Raw genomic sequence first — 18,661 nt, forward strand, 5'->3', positions numbered from 1 at the left:
TTTATTGGCTTGTCATCTCTGGCCATTTGCTTCTGCCTGACAGTTCCTCTGCTCTTATAATTTCAGAGCCAATTTCATCCAAATCGGACAAAGTGGTGGGAGTGATTGAAGAAGTCACATTGTTACTGCTCACATGAAGCCATTGGCTGGGTAGACCCAACAGAGGCCTCCTCCAGGGTTAAGACAGCAGAGCTCAGGCTTTTGCTAAGTGAGATCTTGTTGCAGCAAAGTCTGAGCATTGGGACCCCAGTACTGCCTTTGCAAAGTGTACAGGCAGCTCCCCTCTGCCAGGAGGGCATCATTTCCCTTTCACTACTGCATGAACTATCCTAATTCTCCTTCTCCCTCTGCCCCTGGTGACAATGAAGCCATGCACATGACCAGGAGAGGTGGTGGAAGAGAGATGCCATTTGGCGATGTCTCCTGTCGCTGACTTACAAGCCAAATCAGCTGTGCTAGATCCAAGGGCTACATGGGGAATGCCATCAGCCAGGAAGGGTGTCCTCCTGGTTGCACACAGCACTCCCACATACCTAGCCAAGAGCAGAATGTGTCCCTCTGTTTGCAGCAGGTCATGGTACAAGATCTGTGCAGCCACGTGTACTTAGGAGAGGATCAAGGCTTGGCATGCTAAGCAAAACTTTTGGAAGACACTGATCTTTTTATTTTCCCAACAATTTCTTGGAAACAGTTCCTCCACTGACACATGAGATTCGGCTGAGCCTGTGATTATATCAGGATGCTCTTCCAAACTGGCAGTATGGACAACAGGGCAAACGGGCCAAGACAAATGCATGGGGATACAGGGGGTAACAACAGTGAAATTACATACCTTCAGGGATGCACTGTCCAAGAACAAACTTATAACCCTTACAGCATTTTTTCCTGAAAAACAATAAAATAAATAAATGAATAAATAAATATATTCTCTAAAGGTTGGTGCTGCCTTTAAAAACAGTCATAGGTAGGTCATGGATGCGATGAACCAAACAAGATGAGGATCCTGACCTTTGCAGTTGAAGGTATCATCTCAGCATTAAAGAACGCAACATCGAAACCCACCACTCAGTCCATGAGGCATTTTAAATGATAGCACGGCCAGCCCCCTCAGGAACCTGGACTGGCTACCCCAGCGCCGACCCCAACGCTGCTCCCTTGTGTTGAAAGGATGCAGCGCACCTCGGTGCTGTCCATATACACAACTCGGGTCATAATTTTCGTGATACGGTGAAGGGCGTTTTCAAACATCTGTCATTACAATATAAACTTGCAGAAAGGGGTAAGTCTCAGTGATGAGTACACACAAGATAAATGTTATCAGTCATTTCTCATCTTTTAATAAACCTGGAATGTGATAAGTGAAATATACTGGGTATTTCAACTAGATCAAGGGATAGTATCTTATATAGACGGGGACAAAACTGCAGCAAAGAGTCAACAGGATCAGATGCTTTTTATGTGCCCACGATATGAACAAAGTCTCAGTGCTGAGAAATTAATGTTTCTGAAACATTGGCCTGTAATGACACTTAGGCATTCAGCTATACCTGCTTGTTTGCTTTCTAGGCAGCAAACCACATCAAGTCACCAGGACTCCCAGCAGTGCTGAGGAGCCTTTACAAATGGCTGTGTCCCTTATCACCTTGAGAACTACCTACTGCAGGGGCCTGGTGACCTGCAAAGGGTCCCATGTTGGTGGCTACCAGGACTGCTGCAAGAGAAGCATACTGCTGTTCAGTGTGCTATTTTATCAAGTCGACGTGAGTCTGAGGGGGGAAAACCCCTGTATTTTACAAATTCACAGTTTTTCATGCCTTGTGGACACGCTGAAATATCAGCAAAATGAGAAACCATCCATTTGGTCTCATCCTTTAATTCAATAACTGATGCAGAAGAGTGCTAAAGCCATGGCAGTCAATGACACAACACTCCCCTGGACAACACGCAGCCATCACAAATCACCATTACATTGAATTTAAATCAACTATCAGTTGCAACTGACCACTTAAAACAAACAATGCACTACTCCAAACTATGTAAAAACGAACTCTGGCTCCACATTTTACCCTCTTCCAAAGATTAGCTGAAATATAAATTATGCTTAATGAAGGTTGAACATCTGAAGAGGAAGCCTTGCTTTGTTATGCAAACAGTGGTCCCTCATTAGACTTTTCTCCAAACACTGCTGTGAAGTTTTATCTGCAAGACAAACAAATGCAGGAGGAATGAGTTCAAAGGTGCATCGGGGAGGCTGTTCATTTGCTGCAAGCCATGCCGATGGCTTTCCAAGAGCATATTCATCTCCTCCTTGTCTGCGGAAGAAGAGAGGCTGATAAAGGCTTGCTTGGAGCTGCTCTTCAGAGGCACATGCAGCCTGGCTTGAGAGAGGGCTGGGAGATGGGAAAGGAGAGGAAGGCATCCCTGCCATGAGATGACGACCTGTGGGGTTGTACCAGCCAGAACTAAACAGAAAGAGGGAGCAGCAGCTTTCATCATTTCTACCCTTCTTCCTGGGAATTCCCACTTCATTTTCAGGCTTAGGACCCTTAGGACTCCCATCCTTGGAGTGGCTTGTGGCAGCAGATGCAAACCTCAGCTGGCACAGCCTGCTCCTGGGTAAGGGCTCACCTGGGAACCTTGCAGGAGCTGCCCCTCTCCTCTCAACTTGGCTGGCAATGGCTTTTGGCTGGACTTACCAGCCTTCTTGTGGCTAAATTGTGGTTTTATCTGCCTTGCTGGATTCTCCTGATAGCCAAACTACTTGCCCTGATCAAACCTCTCTCCTACAGCCACACACTGAGAACCCATCATATGCTGAGCTACAGCCATTAGATACTGTCCTGGAACCCTGAAGCAAGCATAGCCTTGCATAGCCTCGCTGGGGGTTGCTCCAGTTAAAGCAACTGGAAAATTGTGCTGCCTTGGCAGATATCCAAGACCCTGCTGAAATCTATCTCTTCAACAGCTTCTTGCAGCAATGAGTTCCACAGGGAGATGAGATGTGTTTGAGAAATCATTTCCTTGTTTTCTGTCTCCAATTTTCCCAGGGCTTACTGGTAAGGAGATTTGGAAATATTTTCTCCAAATACCTGCAGATTTTTCCACATCATGAAAGCTTTAAATCACACCTAAAGAAGTGGTTTAGAGGAGAGATACCCTGCTTTCAGGATCACACTCCAGAAACCAATTCCCCATTATAATTGGTTCCCAATTAAAGATTACAGATCTCTGTATTGGCACAGCCTGTACTCAACAGCAAGCTTCAGACATCAGCATGATTTGGCCAGGGAAACTGCTACTTTAGGGTTAATGCACAGGAAATACAATACAGCAATACCCATTTCTCTGAGCATTACATTTTAACCCTGGGATTCCTGCGTGCTTTAGCTTTTTACATTCTTAAAGAGAAATCTGTCAAAATGATTGACACATGAGTTGATCATTAGCAAAGGCATTTTAATAGCAATACTCATTTTCAGACATCCAGCTCCAGGTTGACATGTCTAATCAACGTTGCACAGCAGCAATCTCGTTATACATAATGAGAGGTAAGAGGGGGGTCCCCACTGATAATTGTAGCTACTGAATAACTTTCAGCGAGGCAGTTGCTACGCAGCTGTACGTGTGAGCATGCATCAAACACAAACTAATACACAGCTGTGTAAGAAGCTCAACCACTAAAACTTGGATCTAAGGGGAAATTGAGTTGATCCATTAACTTTAAATCTGGTTTCCAAAAGGAGAAACTTCTGGCAGACTTCTCTGTTACAGCTTTTAATGGGGTGTTTCAGCTATTAAAAATATAGCAACTTCTGATTCTCATGCATTCTTCACTCAGGAACATGCACAAGCCCAAATGCGCAGAGGGCTTTGGGCACCATGATTTCAAAAACTGTAACGTCTCGCTTTTGTATTACCTGTAAGAAAATCCATAGTGATAGGGACTCTCAAAGCAAAGTCACCATTTTTTTCGGAATGATAGCTGCAGGAGAAGTGGGAAGATATTGAGCTACTCCCCTCTGCTCTGGAGGTCAAGGTGCTCCTGGACCACTGAATGTCAGAAGATGGGATCTAGGGTCAAACCTCTGATACCAATAAACACATCCATGACTAGGCAACCAGCAGATCTGCCTTCATTGCAGGCTTCTGTGGCCCATCACTTTGCAGACTGAGAGGGGAGCTGACCTTTCCAGGAGCACCCCCATGTCCCATTGCCCAAGGGTCCCCCCCCGGGTGCCTGACACACGGCAGTGCACCAGCACAGCACCCCTGCCCCATCTTGCAAAGCAGTAGCTGCTTGATAGCATCCCCCCAGACAGGCAGGAGGAAAGGTAAGATGCAAAGAATGTGGCTTAATTAAGCCAGCACTTTATTAAGTTAGCTTATCTGGCAGCTATCAGCAGTAACTCATCCAGTGCGGACCACGGTTTTTCCCCTTAATTGTTTCCACCTGGTGCAGAGCTGCCATCGCCCCCAGCCCACCTCCTGCTTTGCACCGGGACACCGTGGCGGGTGGCAGTGCCGGAGAGACCAGGGTTTGCTGAACTGAGAAAATACTTCTGTGTGAGAGGGAAAGGAGCGATTCAGGGTCCTACGGCAGCTGAAATGCTTTGGAAATGCAAACAGTAACAGGAGAAGCATTTAAAGTGATAATTAACCTGTATCTGTCTGCAGTAACGCAGCAGTGACGGGCTGTGACAGTGGCTGGCTCGGAGATGCTTGATGAGTTATTGAGGTTTTGGTTAGCTTCAGCAAAGAGGCAACTCTCAAACTCCATCATGACTGTTGTGTTGAAAAAGATACATAATGGCCATTTAGTGATTGAAAAAAGGGAAGCAAAGGGGAAATGCAAAGGGAAGGAAAAAAGAAAAGTTTTATACTGGTTTCAGATGAACATAATATGTTAGGGAAAGTTTTGCTAAAGATGTCAAAAGTAGAAACAGAAGAGTACACCCAAAGAAATATTTGCCTCCTAGGAGCAAAGCAGACATAGAAATCCCTATGCTGAGTTAGAAAGTGAGTTCTTAGGATAAAATATTACCCTTTAGCGCTACAATGCTGGGATTCAGACAGACAGACAGACAGCCTCCAGGATAGCTCCTCCCAGACAGAGGTAATTCAAGCAGAGGCACTTCACCTCCCATTCACTGAGGCTAGGAGCACACACATGGACAGTTTCTATAGCTCAGCTGATGCCTGAGGTCGCTTCACAGGAAGATGCAGCAGCTCCATAGGTGGTCAGGCAGGTCAAATCCCTCTTCTCTGACACGCTATTTCTGACCCATGAATGTCAGAAGAGTCACAGTTTAGGGGGTGTAAAAGCTGCTTAACATTTTGTGTAGGATTAGATATATCAACACTGTTCTCGCAGGTCGGTGCTGGTAGAAAGTAATGGTAATACAGTCAAGCAAATGTATTTAATTAAAAAAACAATTTCCTGTTGGGAAAAGATAGAAAAAAAAATTTTAATCAGATTTCTTCAGCCAACGTCATAACATGAACTCTGAAGAATTTGTGCCATATCTTGAAGACCTGAGTCAGCAAAGGCTATGGCATGGCTGTGTTTAATTGCACAAAGGGGTCTTTGTTAGACTGGCTCCTTATTGTGCCTGCCCAGTGTTTCTTTTTGATCACCCTGACTTTGAGAAATACACAGTGCAGCAAAAATGCAAATATAAAATACAGCAATTAACTTACAAAAAATAGTTAGACAGCTATAAAAGCAAGCCAACAAGGTACATTAAAAAAAACCCCTTGTTTTTCTCATATTCTATATAAAATCCAAATGAGGGACAGGTCTGTCTGCCAAAGCATGTACAGACAAAGCCCATCTGCAGCACAAGTGTATTAAAGAAGCAGCTCAGTAGCTGTGCACAGTTTCGCCATAATTCACATGGAGAGAAGATTTATGGCAACATGGTGTAAAACTGAAGCAATACACTTTATTTTTGTTTGGCTTTCCATGGGATACATACCGAAATCTTGAGTAAGAGAGGATGGCTTCCCCGCAGACACTTGCTCAGTATACACTTTGCCATGATTTCCAGACTTAGTCCTTTTTCACAGTTTTGTAAAAAGATAATTTATGTTCACATTGGGTGTAACACAAGGTCCAAGGCCAGCCCAAGCACTTCCAGTCACCATCCCAGCTGAGAGTGAATAAGACAAGTACAGTGATGTCTTCCACTGCCTAGGAAATACTGCAGCACCTATGACCACTGTATGTATATGTGTGCTTCTTTATTTCTCTTAATTGACAGAATAAAGCAGAATTCGCCTGAACAACCACAGAGACAACGCTTCACCAGCAAAGCTGGAACTCAGACCTCAGCCAGCAAATCACTGCAACCTATTACTTGATTTTTCTGAAAGTCAGATTTTCAGTGATTAATGTGTTGTCTGAGTGTAAGCCATGTTTCTCATCAGCTACTTAAGTCAAATAAATTTACCCACATATAACAGTTTTTCTTAGGAAAAAACAGCCCTGCTATCTGCTCTTTTGCTCAGCTCTGGCTATTAAGACTGATACCAAAAATGAAATCCCATTCCAGTTATTGCTAATGGGAAGGTTTTGATAAGACTTGGTTCCTGGGCTCCTCTTTCGTGAACACAAGCCAGGGACTAGATCCTCCCCTGACAAAAGTCACATGCCTCTGTTGACTCTGGGGAACTGTGCCAGCTCTTACTCAGGCAGGCTCTGGCTGATGCTCTTGAAAGCTCTCAGACACGCTCCTTGGCTGCTCCTTACTGTAATGCATTGTTAACTGACTCCTTTTCTCCTCAAAGTGCTGTTTCAAGTCACCTTTTTACGGTCAAAGGGAGTTTTATGGCAGTGGAGTATAAACTGTAGTTCCTTCTTCTCAGAAGGTACCTTCCAAACTGATATGATGGTTCACAGCCCCTGCAGAGCATGCTATTTGTGAATGTGTGAAGCTCATTTCTCTCTATAAAAGAGCAAAAAAAGACTTCAAGGGGTGCAAGAAACCCTCCACCCTGCGTGGGTATCTGTGGGGCTTGGCGTTACGATAGGTGCTGACCTGCATGAAACTGGAGAATGCACAAAAAGCAAAACTTTACCGTTCTGGGGAACTTAGCCACCAAAAAAGCCTGTCCTTTCTGTAGCAGTCCCTGGGCCTCTGTTCTCCATGGACACAGCACAGGACATCTCGTCATGGTGGGGTTTGTGGTTTCATTTAAGTAAATGAGCTGCGATGAGGTGTTCAGCAGAGGTGTTCAAACAAAATCTGGGCAGGCAGACCACTTCCCCAACACATCTCCCTGTGTCAGCAGACCAGAAGTCCCAGGGGACCATGGCTTTTGGACTATTTTAGGACTTCTGGGATGCAGAGAAAGGGGCTGGTATGAAAATCCTGCAGGCAGGCCCGCAAGAAAAAAAGAGCTCACGAGCTTCTACTTGCTACAGGAGGACAGTGGCAACTAAAACTCATCTCACTAAGTGGCAACTAAGACTCAGTCCAGTCTCTTCTGGGCAGAATACAGACTTGTAGAAAAGCTTCCTGACATCCTTCCTTCCAATGCGTAATGAAAGAAAAAAGGTCGTATTTCCATGTGAACCATACAGACTAGGGCTCCACTTTTTTGGGAAAGCCGTAACACCGTGTCAGTCCCTAGCCCAAGCAGAGCCTCGGTGCTGCAAACATGTTGACTAACCACAGACTAATTGGCATTTTTTTCTGCAGCACAGACCAACTGGCGGCACTGGTAACCATCAGTGTTTGTACCTCACTTAGCATACCAATGTCCAAAAATGACTAAGTAAAAATCTCCCTGTGAATATTCTCTAAGCAAAGAAGGAAACTCTCAGGAGGAAAATATTACACAACTTCAGAAAAGCAATTACCCCTGCTGCCACTGGAAAAGACATTTGTTGGATATTTTACATGCATGTGAACATCATCCTCAAAATCACAGATGTGATTCCTTCAGCGCTGGACTGTACTTTCTTGCCCTCTTTCTTGGATTTTTATTTCATTGTTTTTTGGGTTTTATTTCCTTAATGCAAGGGAATGCTCATGTGGTTTATCACTAGACAGCATGTCAAAAATAGCAGAATGATTAAATAAAAGACTTTTGACTGTTCTCATCTGCTTAGACTCAGCTTCATATACATGCTGTCAGCTTTGTCTTGCTCTCTTTTCTTACAAATTTCTTTTATTTTCTGGCACTGTACCAAGAAAATTATTTTGTTTAGCTTCACAGGTGAAGTTGGTATGTTTTTTTCAGAATCAAATTAATGTTTGACAGGTGTGAAATTTGAGGGGAAGAAAAAAATTAATTTTATACAAAGATAGCACTGTTTGCATTTACTACATAGTCTAATGAACTGGCAAAGTATAATGCATCCTCATAAATATATTGTCATTTCTAAGAACAAGTAGCCTTCTAAATCTCAACTGAAATGATCCAAGATTGAGCTTGTGTTTTAAAATAACTCACTGCTTTGAGATTTAAAGTACGAAAAGCAAGCAAAAATCTTTTTTTTCCACCACCTCTGACTTCCAATTAGAGGACTGCAAGCCAAATTTCCTTCCAAGTCTGTAAATAGTATGTCTCGCTGACGGCACACATTCAATTATTTATCTAACCCAAGGTGAGCCAGAGTACAGGACTAATCACAGCACATCTGTCCTGTTTCTTGGATTTTTTTAAACTTCCATGACTCTTCGTTTTGTAGCTCCAATTTCCTACCAAATATCTATGCGAGATAGAGAGCAATAAATTCCATTTTAGTACGGAAGGCAGAGCCAGAGCAGTGCTGCAAGGAGCTGCGCTCACTCGCTGGCTGCTGTGCTGGTGCTCGGTCACTGGAGTCAAACAGCAATAAATTGCTGGCAAGCTCTTAGACTTATTGAATCCAGTCCAATCCAGCCCTGTTTATACAGCATCTTTCATCAACAAGATCACAAAAATGCTGCATAAGCAATGTCTAATAAACTCCTTTCGATAAACAATAAAAGGCAAGCGCCTTTTACACACGCATGCACAGAAAAACACATCATAGAAACTATGCAAGGAAGTCAGATTTCTAAAGCTAGCTCTCCAAACAGGACATAAATCCCAATTAACCTTCAGAGACAAGCTAGTAACTCAGTCTGCATTCACTTAGGGGCGAGTTGCATTTAAAGGCCTCATCCTGATTCTGCAGAAATCTCTGGCAGCTTTGCCATGAACACGTGTCAGACTGGGAACAGGCTTGGACCAAGGCTCAGGATGATGGGTGAGCACATGCTCAGCTCTGAGGATGTGCTACAGTTGGACTTCTTGGAAGTACAGTTTCAGACAATCACTCGTGGCATGAACTTAATCAAGTCTGGCTGACATTTGTCATTGGAAACTGTTGCAAACCTCTTCCCGGTTTTGATGGATTCAAGATTTGACATGTACCCCTGCTCCCGTATGTGTCCTGTAGGCACGCCATCCATATATACCCTACACCATCCATCCAGACCCTAGACACAGACACAGATATTTAATCCAGATATTGAACAGGTATTTTAATTTGTGATGGTTCTTGAAATTCAGCTCTGGGAAGAAAGCAAGCAAGTAAGTCCAGCCAGGCTAACGCTTCCCATTTAAATAGTCTAGAAGCAGGGAGAGCCAGACACAAAGCCATCAGCTTTTAGGAAAGTGAAATAGCATAGAAAAATAATTTAAGAAAGATGCCACTCTGAGCACCTTGTTTTCTACCCTGGCTACCCACAATGTCCAGATGACACCTTGGTTTCCAGCACTGAGCTGGAAGATAACAGACGGTGTGAGGAAGATGTCTGCATTTGGATACTCTGCCTCTCTGGTGTGGAAAACTTATATTGAAAGGACAAGACACCACACAAGGTATGGAGGTTTATGTGAATTGTCCCAGATTAAAGGGAAATTGGGCACTCTCTATATACCATCTACAGACAAGGGGTATGAAATGGCTCCTATCTTCACAGCACACACTTTGTAAGAGTGCAAAAAGCGTAGTGAACTAATTCTTTACATTATGAGTCACATAAGGAAGGGTGCTCAACAGCCACTTATGCCTAAGGATTTTTGTCCTTCTGGTACTGGCTTAGAGTCACTGGGGCATGACCCTGGTTCAGCGCAGCCAAGGGAACTTTTAAAGTCGAGGTTTCAGCCATTCTATAAGCAGCAGAAATAAATTCTAGGAACTGCCCCGCCTTTCTTCGCCCCATAATTTTAGAAAAATACATTCACAGCATAATTTTGGTTGTAACGGACCTTTGGAAATCATCGGATCCAAGCGCACCTGACAGCTGGGTTACTGCTCAGAGACTCATCCCAATAAGTTTTGAATGTCTTCAGGGATGGAGATTGCCTCACTTCTCTGGGACCCTCCTCCAGTGCTTAATCACTTCACTGTGCGTTTTCCCCCTTTATATCTACTTAAGATGTCCCTGCTGCAACTCATGGCTCTTGTCTCATGTCCTTTCGCAGTGCACCTTTGATGAAGGTCTGGCTCTGTCTTCTCTATAACTCCTCATTAGGTAGCTGGAGACACCAATTAAATTTGCCCCTTAGCTCCCTCTTCTCCAGACTAAGCAAACAGAGTTCCCTTGGGCTCTTCTTGAATATAATGTTTTCCAGCCCCTGCGCATCTTAGCTCCAGTTTGTTGATAAGTGTACAAAACTGTAGGTAACCAAATCAAAAAGTATCACTAGCAGATATTCTTTAAAAATATTAAAGAAATGGGAAACAAACAAACAAACCCCCCCAAAACCCAAACAACAACAAAAAAGGGAAAAAAATAGTTATTTGTTCAATTGCAATGGAATGGCAGCTTTGGTCCCCTCCCACTATTTTCTCCCCCCTCTTCTCTCTATTTTCGCAATAAAATTTTAAAAGGAGAAAAACTAAAAAAATGTAGTAAATCTTGAATGAAATACAAACAATGCTATTTGTCATGACAGTATTTTCAAACAAAAGAGTTGGCCAGCTCTGATCACTATCTAAGCAACAAGACCAACTTAAAATTGCACTTCTAATATATGTTCAACATCAATCGCAGCAATGGAATTAACTTCTTAATGTAAGCCCTTGGAAATCTCTGTAAAGAGACTAAAAAAGATATTATTTCAAGAGCGTTTCACTGATCCAGATGTTTCTCTCCTTTTCCCCTCTGTTTTATTGTTCCCAGAGAAGACCTTGTAAAAGCTGAAACTGCTTATTAAGTATACAGACTTAATGAATTGGACAAGGAAAGAAGTAATTCTTAACATAATATGTTCGGAAGTCAGATCCATGTTTATTGTTCACAGAGATGATAGCAAAATACTCTCCATATACAGAGCAGTCTCTGTTAGGACAGAATCTGTCTCCGTGAACTGCTTCCAGCATACAGAAAAGATTCATTTTTAAAACAACGCAGTACAAAAGTTTGTTGAATTATGTAGTGATGCTGTACCATGGCCCCAATGCCAAGGATTATTTTTAGAGCCACACATCTGCAGGTTATTTGTTGCAGGGTAGAGTGGATGGAGCAAATCCTGAAACAATTCGCTAAGCAGACAAGCATTACTGGAACGAGCTGTTATTTATATGGTGTCACTAGAAGGCTTGGTATCTGGGACGCGGCAGTCGTATCTGTGCTGCCTGTGCAGCTGATGCTACTCTGCTTAGACTGCAGTCAGTAGATGATGGAAAGTTCATGGAGCAGCTTTTTGATGTGGCATTAGCCCCTCTGTGGAAAATGGCAGGAGCAGGAACACCATCCGGGCAACGAATGGGCCGTGGTGATTTTAGCACAGAGTGCGCCAGACTGGTGGTGCCCTCGATGTCAGTGCATCCCGCTCTTTAATTTGTGAGCAAATGGGTGGCACAAGGCCGGTTTTAAAAATAAGAAGCAAAGCTGTTTTCAGAAACGTCCTTCCATTTCCCCACAGCACTGTGTCCCACACAGGGCGCAGCTTTCAAGACAGACGGAGGCTGAACTTGGTGTCAATCGCCCGTCAGCCAAGTACTAACTGCAGCAGCAACCGCGCTGTGCCCGAACTGAACAAACCGCAGCCCCAGCCCCATGGAGAGACCATTTCCTATTGCCTAATTTAATGGAGCTGGCACTGGCTGCTGCTCCTCTCTCCCCATCCTGCTGCTGGAAGATGGCCGTAGCTCTGAATAACCTACTGAGTTTGAACGCAAGACTTTTACGAGATGCTGAAATGCTATCAAGCCAACTCACCACCCATTCCACTCTGAGTGCTTGCTGTTTGCAACCATGTTCCTGCTGAAAGAAAGCCTCTCCTCCAGCCCCCCTCTAACCCACTGCCCTGAAACTAGGGATGGGCTCTGCTACCAGGCATGATGTCTGGACAGCCTGAGACAGGACCAAGAGGCAATTTTGCTTTGGCCACCTATGAAACACTGAGAGCGAAGGTGTGGAAATGAGTCAAAGGAAGAGCGGACCCGCTGCGGGGCAGCCCTTGCTGCTGGGACGAAGACCTGCAGGCAAAACCCCTTGAGATGCACAAGGAAGCTGAGGAAGAAGGTCCCAAACCCAAACCTGGACCCTCCCATCCTCAGATGACCGGCGAAGATGTGGTCCTGAGCTGGTGGGGATTACTTGTGACGAACATATGGGCACCCTCAAGTGTGAGGAATTCTGGGAGGAAACTGGCACAACTTCTCACACTGCTGCTTGATGCTGGAAAACAAACATCGACCCCCCAATCCTACCCATCTTTAAAAAAATTTGCTCTTCTAAAACAGCTCTTCCTTGAGAAAGGAAAATTGCACCATCGGGATCTGTGACCTTGCCAAGATTACGCTGCCTGGGAAGAAAAAAGCAGCTTCAGCTGGTTTAGCCCCTTAATCAGAGAAACTAAACCATACGACTTTGGCCTGGCACACAGCTGGTAGTGAAGGTATGTGCTTCACCAGGAAAAATGTATTTTTTTGTTGCTTGATAAGCTTTATTCTCACTTTACCTATTAAGAAATAAATATTTCAATGTAAAGAATTGGAGCATATAGATTTTAGACTTTTGTCCCATTGCATAATGTTATTTTACTTTTTTTTTTTTTTCTTATAAGAGGGAAATATTTATAGTTGCAAAGAAATTATCCACAAAGTTCAAAATGGACCCAGTATTCTTGTTGTGGTGTGAACTGTGTGGTGTGCTGGGCTGTGCTCCCAACCCACCACTGTGCTGTCCTTCAGAAGTGGGTGTATGTCCTCAGCGAGTAAATAACTGAGAAAATACCCATCATGTCCACTTGTAAAGCACTTTGGAATGAAGGTGTTTTACATCTAGATGTTCTTACCAAGATGTAACTAGTGGGTTCATGGACAGTCAGGTGGCTCATACAAAGCACATTTAAACCTTTCGCATTATAATGTGCCTTGTCTCAGGTAATTGCTTTTTTCTGGGCTATTTCAATTCATCTAAAAAGAGAAGTTACATTCTTCTGTGGTGCTCATGTTTCTCCTTCAATTTGTGTGATTCTACTGTTCTACCGAGGCCTTTGCAAAATAGCAAGCGATGCTTCTAGCTGCCATTTTGATATTATTGGTGCAGAACCAAAGATCTTTTTTTTTTTTCTTTCTTCCCTACTGTTTCTTGACAACGGTCAGTGCCAGGTTTCTTGCTCTTCCTTTACCATTAGCACATTTAAGGTATCGCAGTATAAATGTCTCACTACTGTAATGCCTGCCAATACGTAGGAAATATGGGGAAGGCTGGATCCTTGTGGAGGGACCTGAACCGGCTGCACAGCCCTCACTGGAACCATACCATGAACCTGACAAACTTGGTGTTGTTAACACAAAGGTTAAACGACTGCTACAACATGCATGTTCATCTCTACTAGTGCTTTATTCTCTATACAGTATTTAAATAGCATTTTCATGTCACAGCACTCATGCCTGAGAGGAGACCATTTTCCTCCAGGACATCCTCACAGGTACAAGGAGCATCTTCTCATGCCAGGGGGGAGCAGGCTGGATGCTTTGAAAAGGAAAGACCTCTTGCGTTCAGGGCAAGGTGAAGAGAACACAGGCTGATGCAGTTACACAGAAGATGAATATTGAAGGTGCCCTGCAAGGGGCTGCCCAATGGTCTCATCTGCCTCGGCCATAGCAACTGCATCAGCAACATCTTCTGGTTACCTACTGTTTTAAAAACCTCTTTCTCTGAGATTAATTATGGGAGAAGTGTCAGTTGGGTTCTTAAAATCTATTTTCCACCTAAAACGAGTGACAGCACTGAGAGCTTTTTGCAGCAGGGAAGTTACGGCTGTGGCATTGGCCAGCAGCAGGATGGGGCCCCATCACCTGCGGGAAGCATTGACAAGCAATGGCAGATGCCACACTGACCAACTGCCCAGGACGAACCACGATCCTGGTCATAGGCATAGGCAACAGTCGTCACCTGCATCTAAAGCAAACAACTGGGGAAAGTTTGGGTGATTTCCTCCTATTACTTATGGCCCTCTAATGTGTTTCATGCTATGACCAGAAATTTTCAAGTTGATGTTGTACTTAAATAAGTATAATATAGAGTGACTGGAGAAGATAAGGGAGTACTGCGTTTTTTCTGACTGGCTTATCATGACTGCTGTGACCAGGGGTGACAGTCACTTTGGCTCACCCCAGGCCAATTTTAGGTCACCCTGGTAAGTGCCTGTTGTTTCCAAAAGTGGTATCACAGGTAAACACATTGTACACCCAAGGTATCGGTCTGCACTAGCCTGCAGAGACAATGCTAAGTTTAGATCTGAGGCTAAATCAGTATCAGCAAAGACAAGATTAGTGTTGCAAGATTCATACCTGGTTTGCTCTCAGAACATACACTTTTTGTCAATTTGGACTGCTTCTACATTCCCACCAACTTTTCTACATCTAATACTTGTGTGTTGTCTTTGAGCCCACTCCACAGTTCACAGCAGTACACTTTTGTGGAGGTAGTATTTTATGCAGAATAAAAGAAACTAGTTGTTTTCTTTCCTACTCTGTTCACAAGGTGGGTTTTTTTCCCCAAAAGACTCCAAGGAAGAAAACCCAACATTTTTACAGCCTGAGATATCAATCTGATTCTGCAAAATTGTTTGAAAGTGCTATATTATATCTGGCGCACTCTAATATATTTGGAATAAAGGTTTGGCATGTGGTGTAAAACAGACTCCCCCAAACCCATGCATGCAAGCTCCAAACTGAAATTAATATCATGTGCACTCCTCGAGAAATTTCACCCCTTAGTTTAGATTTTTTTTCTCCCTTCTCTACCTAATGAAGTGCTTGTTCATCACTGTTACAACCCGATGTATTATAATCTCACCATCTGCATCATTTACATTCCCAAACATGGAATCTCAGCCAGATGTCTGACTTATCTCCAAGGCACTGACTTCAGGCACATGGTTTTTATTTAAATGAATCACAATACTAACAAAAATCCAGTATCTATTATCTGTCACAACTGCAGGTAATAACTCAGAATAAATTTATCATGGGCTTTTTATTGTTGCCCACATAGATACTTCTGTGGATGAATCTCCTAAAGTGCAACAATAAAAACCAAATGAAAGGTAAGGTAGGATGTTAAGCAAAGTACTTCATTACAGAGGAAGTTTGCAAATTGCATTACAAGTGGAAGAAAAATGTGCAGCCCTTAGTAACATCGAGATACTGAAGCAATCCATGTTACAGTGACACTGAGAAACAATTCAGTGCCAGGGCAGCAGGTTGCCCCAAGCCCATATTTGTGTTAATTCTTTGAAGGATCCAGCAAAATCCACAGCACTGGTGCTCAGCAGTAATGAACATAAGCATGTGCAGGGGCGTCCATAACCTGAAAACACCACCACGCTCTCCTGCTTGCACACAGAGCTTGCAGCTTCTACTAAGAACTTGTGTGGTGTTTGCTGGCACAAAACCCCCCACTTTTCCTTGAAATAAAAAGTACACCTTCATTTAGAAATGTGTCGTATTACATGTTTTCCTCTGACTTGGATTTTGGACCTTTCCACACTCTTAATTAGTACTGGTAGTAGTAATAATATGTTTTTACTTCCATGATGTTAACCACTAGAGTATGAGTGCTGCAAATAGAAACTAAGTTCAACAGAAAGAGATCTCCAAGGAAACCGATAGTTCCTTACTTAGATTTCTTGGACTTCTCACCTAGATAATTCCTTAGATTTACTACCAAATGAACACCACTCTTTAGCTTTCACAGAGGAGAAGTACTGGTATTTATACTAGACTGACACCAAAGCATCTCCGGCGTGGACCAGAATCTCAAGTCCTTAAGCAAACCCTGACCAACACAATAATCCCTGATCCAATATATTTTCAAGCCACAACTATGTCGGGGCTTGGAAGGCATACATGTGGACCAGGACAGAGGTCTCCACATCAGTGCATTGCGAGTGCAGGATAATCAATGCCATCACATCCCTTGTCATAAATATACATGATTTTCTGTGAAGTAGCTGAATTTCATCTCAAATTCACCCTGTCAGTGTGCAGAGCAAAGGACCTGGCTAAGCACAGGTCCCTCTGTATTCAACAGAGAGGGACAGGCACTTCTGGAGAGCAGCTGAGCCTGGCAATGGCATGGCAAATCTCCTAACTCTGGTGCCTTGGTTAAGGGAGAAATGTAAGTAGAGAAAACCTGGGCTTTAACGTCCCAGTTTTCAGCAGGGTTATCCAATTTTTTAAAACTCTTTCAGAGCTTCACTGCTGTGGGAGGTGGTCAAAGGACACAAAACGGGGAAATTTGCACCAAAATCAAGAAGGAGATTGCCTCCTTTCTCACTCTGCCAACGGTCTCCAGCCACAGCCCGCAGCTTTCCTCCTGGGATGGGGTGGGGAGACCCTGCGGAGGTACCTCCTCGAAGGAGACAACCCCCACGCACAAATGCATCACCCCATGTGGGAGGCTGGGCATGCGCCTGTGGTTTGACAGCCAAGCGTTGTGAACCGAGAGCTCCTAGAGAGAGGGGTCAGCCTTGAGGGAGCTCTTAGGGGAACTCTGTTTGCAGAGCTGCAGACAAGGGCAGCCGTCCCCTCAGCTGCACAGCTCTACTAACCCTCCCTGTGGATTAAGCTGTTTTGTCAACCAGCAAGATGTTGCAATACTAAAACTTCATTGCGTTTGGACCTCTCAGAAAACCCTTCCAGAAACAGAACTAGAAAAAAACCCCAGACTACAATCATGTAATTAAATGCTGAATCATAACAGAGAACCACAGAAGTCCAGTGAAAATTATGTTGGCATGTGGTTAACACTGGCTTTTCTTAATTTCTGAGTGCTAAACCCTTTGCATGTTCACAAGGTCACTGTTGTGTGCAACGGTGACTTTATTTGATCACGGTTTCCGATACACTGAGTTCCCTTTTAGCACTCCTTGAAGCCATCAAAATGATATTCATCCCCCTGTACTTTTCCAGTTAATGTCTGACTTCTACTTTATCTGCCAGAATGTTTTAACAATGCAGTCCTGCAGAAGATGCAGTCCAAGCATCACAGCGTGACACCATGGGCTGCCACAGCAGCTCAGTGACAGCTCAGGGACTGTGCACCATCCAGGGATGCTGGTGGATGTCTGAGGTGGGACAACTGTAAAACACAGGCTGGGGTGAAAAGTCATGAGAATGGGCACTCCAGTCTCTTGGTCCAGATCTTTTCTAACCCAGTATGCAGTTCATACACCTCTATCAGGGTCCACGACTTAAGCCCCTTGAGGAACCAGATGAGAGTGCCCCACCACTGAGCACAGACCCCAACTTGCTCGATGCTTCTCTGACAGCTTGTGCCAGGAAGCCACGAGCACTGCCCACATTCATTACCAGATGGCATGGGTACTGCCCTCGATGGCAAACAACTTGAATCTCTGAATTTTAATGAATTTAATTCACTGTTCACATGTGGTATCATGCAGTAGTGTTCAAAGATGCCCAAGCCAGGTTTGAATGTGCTAGCATGAGCCTGGCAATGGGACAGCTGCCTGTATCCATCGCTCTGTGTTGTTATATTTCCCTGTCCTATGGCTTTGGGGATAAAACAGGGACAACTGGACTTTTATTGCTCACTGGGATGTCATGAAATTGCAGTAAATTAGCCACTGTGATCAGTTCTTTTCAGGGTATGATCTTTGAGGTAAATGCTGCTGGGGATTGATAAAAATGACTGATGATTGTGCTCAATGAGCAAGTTCAGTGGCTTTAGGACATCACCCTTTACCTGTGCAACGCAAAACTAGCAGGGAGTCCAAAAGAAGCCTCCTGCCCTTGAACACATCTGTGCAACTGTCTAGGTGCTACCTGATCCCACCACCACTGTCCTCTACAGAAGGATGGGCAGGACACATCTGCCCCTCCACGAGCAATAATGCAGTTAAGAGAACATCTGAGATCTTATAAAAATGATGAATTCATTTTCCACAGATAAAAGTCCAGTAAGTTTTATGCTGCTACCTACAAAAATGTCAGCCACACAGTTTCTGACTGGGAGTTAGCTGTTGCATTTTGACAGCGATGGCAAAGAATAGCAAAATGGTCAAGACTCCTCTTGTTAGAGCTGGGCAGTAAATTACATGCTCTGCTCCATCCACAAAGAAATGTTTATCATCTGTTGCCAAAAACCACAGTGCCCTGGTGTTTCCTCAGGCTTGCTTTCCATTTCTACAGCCACCGAGG

The 18,661-nt window shown here is 43.9% G+C and overlaps 1 protein-coding gene across 2 annotated transcripts in view; it reads right to left on the minus strand.

The window, feature by feature from the left end:
• Positions 1-18,661, minus strand: part of CCBE1 (collagen and calcium binding EGF domains 1) — a 100,370-nt gene that overhangs the window by 24,302 nt on the left and 57,407 nt on the right. For both annotated transcript variants that reach the window (XM_075021799.1, XM_075021800.1), the window contains exon 3: positions 833-885. In XM_075021799.1, coding sequence (XP_074877900.1) covers positions 833-885 — 53 coding nt within the window. The remainder of the gene's footprint in view (positions 1-832; positions 886-18,661) is intronic.

The sequence above is a fragment of the Buteo buteo genome, chromosome Z (assembly GCF_964188355.1).
Source record: "Buteo buteo chromosome Z, bButBut1.hap1.1, whole genome shotgun sequence".
NCBI classification, from domain to species: domain Eukaryota; kingdom Metazoa; phylum Chordata; class Aves; order Accipitriformes; family Accipitridae; genus Buteo; species Buteo buteo.